The sequence below is a fragment of the Dioscorea cayenensis genome, chromosome 6 (assembly GCF_009730915.1).
Source record: "Dioscorea cayenensis subsp. rotundata cultivar TDr96_F1 chromosome 6, TDr96_F1_v2_PseudoChromosome.rev07_lg8_w22 25.fasta, whole genome shotgun sequence".
In the NCBI taxonomy this organism is placed as follows: domain Eukaryota; kingdom Viridiplantae; phylum Streptophyta; class Magnoliopsida; order Dioscoreales; family Dioscoreaceae; genus Dioscorea; species Dioscorea cayenensis.
Genome location: NC_052476.1, coordinates 3,721,297 through 3,728,333, shown reverse-complemented (window position 1 = coordinate 3,728,333; position 7,037 = coordinate 3,721,297). Strand labels below are relative to the sequence as shown.

General features: G+C 32.9%; 1 protein-coding gene across 1 annotated transcript; it reads right to left on the bottom strand.

Annotated features, from left to right (window-relative positions):
* Positions 1-1,157: 1,157 nt before the first annotated feature.
* Positions 1,158-6,740, bottom strand: LOC120263977 (geranylgeranyl transferase type-2 subunit beta 1). The gene is made up of 10 exons (XM_039271959.1): positions 6,596-6,740; positions 3,836-4,070; positions 3,590-3,743; positions 3,398-3,514; positions 2,430-2,496; positions 2,174-2,322; positions 1,893-2,026; positions 1,720-1,818; positions 1,554-1,629; positions 1,158-1,475 (listed from the first exon to the last, which is right to left on the bottom strand). The coding sequence occupies exons 2-10, from the start codon at positions 3,887-3,889 to the stop codon at positions 1,381-1,383; spliced, it is 945 nt and encodes a 314-aa protein (XP_039127893.1). The 5' UTR covers positions 3,890-4,070; positions 6,596-6,740; the 3' UTR covers positions 1,158-1,380.
* Positions 6,741-7,037: the final 297 nt, after the last annotated feature.

Below are 7,037 nucleotides of genomic sequence, written 5' to 3'. Positions count from 1 at the left end.
TTTAAACGGAAACATTTATGTTTAAACAAAAAACTGTATAATTTTAAACGGAAACAGGGACAAGACAAGGATAAAAGTCTTCCAAAGTTTGTTTCAGAAAATAAAAAAGAAATGTAAAAAATGTTAGACATGATGTGATTGGACGGGTTTTTTTTCTCACCATTTTTAAGGGCAATGATGGAATTTTACAACATGGACCCAATCCAAGTGACCTACAAGGGGTAAAAAAGAAGTAAAATGATGAAGGAAGGGTTGTCTGCGGTATTCATAACTTGCAGGGGTTATTTGGGAAATTTTAAACAGTGTAGGGGTAAATAGTAATTTTCCCATAATGTAATGGAAAAGTCAAATCTCTAGAAGGAAATCAAATGTTTGAACTGTTCTACCATTCCTATTTACTATATTTATATATTTTTTTTAATATAATTATTTACTTTATTGATAAATTTAATACAAGTCGGCGGGGATGGGTAATGTAGGAAAGTCAAAATTAAATATTTTAATATCAAAAAAGGAAAATTTTTTTTTCTAATAAATTAGATGTGTTTGGTAATATTAATTTTTGGTAAACATCTCCCATATATATAAAAAAACAAAATTTAGAAAAATTGGTTGACAAGAAATCACCCAGAAATATCTAGCTATATCATGGAAGAACTTCATATTTTGCCTTGATTAAAATATAAATAAATAAATGTGTTTATATAAAATCTCTTTTTGTAGTAGAAAAATATATAAAACAGATGAAAGTATTTTCCACTTTTAATAGAAAAATTTATGTTATATGCATTATTAAAAATCATATGAGAATAATAATATGTGTGAATATCTTTGCTCTTAAGGAATATATCAAACATTGCTTCTAAGGACAACAAATATAATAGAATTAAAAGAGGACATATTCATGAAACCTATAACATTGATTTCATAGGTTGCTCTGGTATGCATACAATGCCAAAAGTTGATGAGCTTTCATTGATGGTCATGGTTGAATTATGCATTGAATATCAAAAGCTTTTATTGTATAGATATATATATATATATATATATATATATATATATAAAAATAAAGACACCAGCTCTGAATAAATCAAAACTTCAATATCAATAATAAGAAATATACAGGTACATAGCAAACAAGATCATTGAATAAGAACAGCAAAAATACTTCCAATTCAAGACAGGGACAGAAATGTGTATGTTTATTGATTCCTGGTATTTACTAAATTTCTGGTCCACAAAAGCTTTTGATGATCTTCATAATAATTCAAAGTAGAAGAAATAGTACTTGAATATATACCTGAATCTTTTCGTGTGGAATTTTCAAGGTTGAAGGATCAAATCCGACATCTCAATCATCATAATAGCCGGGGAATTTCTTTATTTCCTGAAGAAAAGTCGATTGACGACATCAACAGGCAATGCATAAGCAGGATCGATAGGCTTTAATCCGGGATACTCGAGAAGTGAAAGCCCTGCAAATGATTTGTACAAGTAAAAAATGATAAAATGGCAGAGCTTTGGCAAAATTTAGACAGAAAAATAATCAGCACCTGCAACTCCAAAGTAGGTGTGAAAAACATCAACAGCATTGTCTGGCCTATCTGAAATTCCTCCCTTCTCTTTGTCCTGAGTTTGATTTAGAGCAAGCATTCAACCTGATTAACAGATATGTAATGATTTGGGCTAATATGATCAACTATTTGGTTGGAAATTTACCTGGCAGTTTAAGATGAAATTTATAAGCTTACTCTTGTCTATCCAGTGCGCTCGATCAATTATAATCAGACTAGATAGCACCCACCATGAATAGCATACCTGAAAGGAGGAAAAGTGACGGTTTTATTAAGATAGAGAACAAGGCAAGAGTAAAATGACTCAATGTAACCAACATCTGCAAACTTCTCAGGACGCCCGTTTAGTCCACCATCTATGCATTGTCGCTCGCACAACCACCAGCCAAGAAGATCTTTATCAACATGATGTAGAGAACCTGTGATAGCAAGGGCACCTATACAGCAGAAGACTGCAAATGGTGGATGTACAGAAGGTATTTCCACAAGTACCACAAGTTAAAATTGCTTAAGCAACTTGAACAGCATAATAACATTAATAATCAAGAAAATCCAGTAAAATTGGGTGAGATGAAATAATATTTGTTTGTGTAGCTTACTTTGTCCTGAATGAGACTCCCCTCCTGGTGTGCATCCAAATCCACCGTCGAGATTCTTGCAGCTCACAATATAGTTAACAGCCTTTTCCACATTAATTTTATCCATGCAATGGAGTATTGAGAGGCAGCAAATGGCACAATAGGAGAATCTGTGGCAGAGAGGATCAGATTCAAACTTTAGATCAGCATCTTTTCTGCAAACATCACTATGGAGTGAAAACAGAAAGAAAACCAAAGAGAAGAGGGAGGAATTTACCTAGTGTCGATTTCACCCCACATATCACCAGAGAATGATCCATCTTCATTTTGTAACCCACTAACATCTACCACAATAGTTAAGTGAAACAGTGCTAGAATACTATGGTATCCAGAAGGAATTAATTATGCAAGTCTTGTTCAAAATCAGTGCAAAGAAGCACTGGAAATGAACTAAGAACTATTGTTTATCCGCCAGTTCAACCAAATACTTTCGCAAAAATCATTTTTAAGGCCAAAACAAAGAACCACTCAAAATAACCTGAGACCAATTCAACAAGATGAGGGCCTGGAGATACACAGCATGCATCTGTTACAAACAATTGATTCTGCGAAAGGTCGTGCTTGAAAGCATAGGTCAACAGCAACCCTCATCCAGGTTCTATGGCTAAATTATTTGTCATACAGAAAATGTCATTAATTAAGTAATCTAAAACAACAACGGCAAATAAACTACAATATTGAACCAAAAACAACATTCTAACCAAAGTACAAGCTAAGGAAGGCCTCTACCTTGATTGGCATAATATTGACCTGGCATTAAGGTTTATACTACAATTAAATATCAATAAAATGATGTTATTCAGTAAGACATATCATCCTGGTTTTTATGTAGATTGCCAAATAATAAAAATAAGTAGCATAAGTGATATAATGTTACCACTAGGTTTAAAGGTAATCTAGAGTAATCATTCAACAAGCTTCAGTAACTAAATGAATAACCTCAGCAATATAGAAGCTGTCTTTTGTTTTCATGATTGTTGCATGGACTATCATGAATCATTCAGTCAGCATTAATGACAAAATCAACAAACTAACCATGGGTGATGTGTTGATGCCAATAATGCTCGAGTTCATTAACAAAAACAATTCCACAAGCATTGATAATTGGATCAACAAGCTAACCGGCCCTAAAGTAAATTCCATTTCACTCAATCTGACTGTCAATTTATCACTGGAAAAGGATACATTTTGAAACCATTTCAACATCCAGAACATCAAGCTTGTCAAAAAGAGCCAAAATCTGGACAGCACTGAGAGTGTAAAGCAAGTGCGGATCATGGCCAACATTCCCACCAAACCCCCCTGCAAAGACCAGATCTATCAACTAAAACTCATATAAATTACGATAAAAATATAGTTCATTTCCATTTCATTTACCACAGTCCTCATGGTAGCATTGCATAACCCAAGAGATAGCCTCCTCCTGATCAACACAATCAAGCTTGTGGAGCAGGTCCAGGGTTGTCAAGCCCCAGTAGGCACCATTAATCCGGAGGTGATCCATAACGAGTGATTCAAAGTCATCTTTCCTCTATTCACCGATGCATCAAAGATCATTTTTTTTTTATTCCCAAAATTCATGAAAAAAAGGGAAGAAATAGGGAGATGAAGAGAAGTCCAAACCTTTTCTACAGAGAGGATGTATTTGACATGCTTCTCTCCTTCCAATTTCTCCATTGTTTTTCTCTCCAAATAGAGTTTGACAGATCAAATTCAGAGACAATTAGGATTAAAGGAATGCTTTTTCTAGAGAGCTAGAGAGGGGGACATGAGAAGACGTCATTGAAGGTAACGAAATGGATCAGCTTGCGTTGTGCTGATAGCCCCATTGGCTCCCATGTAGATGATTGATTTGGACCTTCAACCACAAGCAGGGTTAATTAGGGCATTTAAACAAGCTAAGGGAACTTCCTTAAAATTCCATCACCAATTGCCCCAAACAACTAAAACGTGAGGGTATGAGGGCATAATTGATAATTTAAATTTGGCTGGCTATTAAAAAAAAAAAGGAACATTTTCATTTTACAAATACCCACTAATTTCCTTATTTTTTAATTTATTTTGAGCTGATTAAATTTTGATTAAAAAGCTTTAGTACTCAAGTAAAGTAACCATAATTCATCATTTATAAATTATAACAGGTATGTTGACAATTCATTTCCACAAACAATTTATCGTACAAGCTTAACATTTTTGGAAGGTGCTGTGCAGAATGACAATATGAGTTTTTTAACTTTTAGTGGATAACACAAGTGATTCGCAATAGGTTTCTATAATTCAATCAATTTTTAGTCAGAAGAACATTTCAAAATTCATACTACAACCATAAACTACGCAAATATATCAGGGTGATATCTAACCTCAAGTTACTAAGAGCCCAACCCATCTAAAAATGGCAATTTTTACAGAAACCACATAAAAATAGATTAGCATTTACCAAATCAAGAAGCTTGAAGGGCTCTAATTCAGTCATTAATATTTCTAAACACATTTTCTGGTTCAGCTGAGCTGAACAGTCTAGTTTAGTTTCTAGTTCAACTATGTCTAGTTCGACTATGTCTTATTGCAATATGTTGTCGATTAAAATTTTCTTTTCTTTCTTGTGAGAAGCATCCTTTTTCATGAAATCTAAAGCTCATACATCTAGTATAGACATGTATAAATTAGTCAGGCTTTTATAATTTTTGCCTAACATAACAATAAATTTAATGAAATATTAGCATATGTGCCTCATCTATAATTGATGTAAAATATCATTTTATCTTTTTTTCTCCTTTCTTCTTCTTGTCTATTCATCCATTCATTGCTCCATATTGACACTTAGTATACTTTTAATCCAAATGGTTCTTGATTCTTTCCTGGAATTATACTCTTAATAAGATTCCTTAGGTTTTTCCTGTCTCTTATTTGGCTTGTCTTATTTTTCTTATAAATCTTGGTTATAAGTCTCAAAGTTCAGTTTCTTGTTAGGCTTCTGAGTTCTTTAGTTTCTTGTGATTAAGGATTGTGGAATTCGGCTAGTTCCTCTCTAAGTATCATCTGTTCACTTAATCTGGTATTTTTTATGTAGTAAGCATTGGAAAAGCAGCTCAGGGTTGAGCTCAGCAAGCGAAGATAAGGTTTCTGTTTCTTCCTATACAACCAACCAGACAAGCAGAATTTACTACTGTATGATATCCTGTCTTTCAAGCAAACATGGAAAACAGGAGGTTATTGCATGATAAATAGGTGTCAAAGCAGTTCCACGAGCAGGAAAGGAAGAGTTTTATTAATCAATACCAGGCAAATACAATTGAATAAGATCAAGTTAGAATATGAAGTCAAGCTACTCCCTTCCATATCTAGAACTGGACTTGTGCTTACTTATAAATAAAATATAGTATAAGCTAAAAAAAAAAAGGAATACCTTTGTTTTCCCTAATTAAATATTTTCCAACAATCCAAATTCATTCCATTTTTTAACTCAATATTTATGGGTTAATTCAATAACAATTGGTTAATCTTCCATTTCAACCATGTTTTATTGCAAAATTTTTACCTACTAAACACGATCATGACTCTTGGATACTTTGCTTCTAAAACTTCAAATCAGATATGGTAAATGAGGGAACGCTCTTTATCCATCGAATATCCAAACCTCTACCAACTCCCTCAATTCATGCAAGATCTTAAAAAAAGGGGAAAGAATGTAGAAACAATTGAAAGCAAAGAAAATGTATAAAAAATTTCATATAATCCTAAATCCTAAACCCTAAACCCTGAAGCAAATGAACGATCATCCATGCCTAATTGCAAAATGTTACATATTGAAACTGAATCATGACCCTTGGATTCTTTGTTTCTAAAGATTTGAATTGGATATGATAGAAAAAAAAAAGCAAAGTTATTTATTCATAGAATTCCCAACAAGATCTTTAAAAATTGTAGGAAACATCAAACATGGAGAAATAATTGAATGAAGAATTTTTTTTCTTTCCATCACATAATCCTAGGCTCCAAACCCAAAACCTTGCAACAATTGAAGTATCACCCATGTTCTAAACTTGCAAAATGTTCACCTATTGAAATTGAATCATGACTTTTGAATTCCTTATTTCTAAACCTTCAATTTGGGTATAATCAATGAGAGTTATTTCTTCTTAGTATTCCAACTATCTACAAATTCCCTCAATCCATACAAGATCTTAAAACAAGAAAAAACAGAGAAAACATGGAGAAATAATTGAATTTTAAAAATAAAAATAAAAAAAGGAATCAAGATTTCTATAAAATAATCCTAAACACAAAACCCTAAACCTAATAGCAATTGAAGGATCATTCATGCTCTGAGATTGCAACAAAAGAGGAGTGGTTGGAAATAGCATGTGAGGAGAACAATAATACCTGGGCCTGGGAAAGAGAAGAGAGGAGACGAGAAGGAACCCTAGATCGGCTGCAAAAGGAGGAGAGGAAGAGAAGCTCGGCTTCGCGGAGGAGATCGAGATCGCAGTGACATCGGTGAGAATGGAGAAGGAGAAGGAGAAGGAGAGGGAGGGGGAGGGGTATAAGCGTCTTTCCACTCATCATGGAGCTTTTTGCGGATATACCCTGTATTATTTGTTATTTATATTTTTTTCAAAAAGACATACTGAAATTTCAAATTAACCCTTGTAATTTAGAACTTCCATTCTAATTTTTAACTTTGAATTTCTACACTATTTTGATATATATATATATATATATATATATATTTATTTATTTATACATCTATACATACTATTAAAATAAATATATAATCTACTCGAGAGCATTTCAAAGAACAATTTTAATTTTTTTTAATATCATT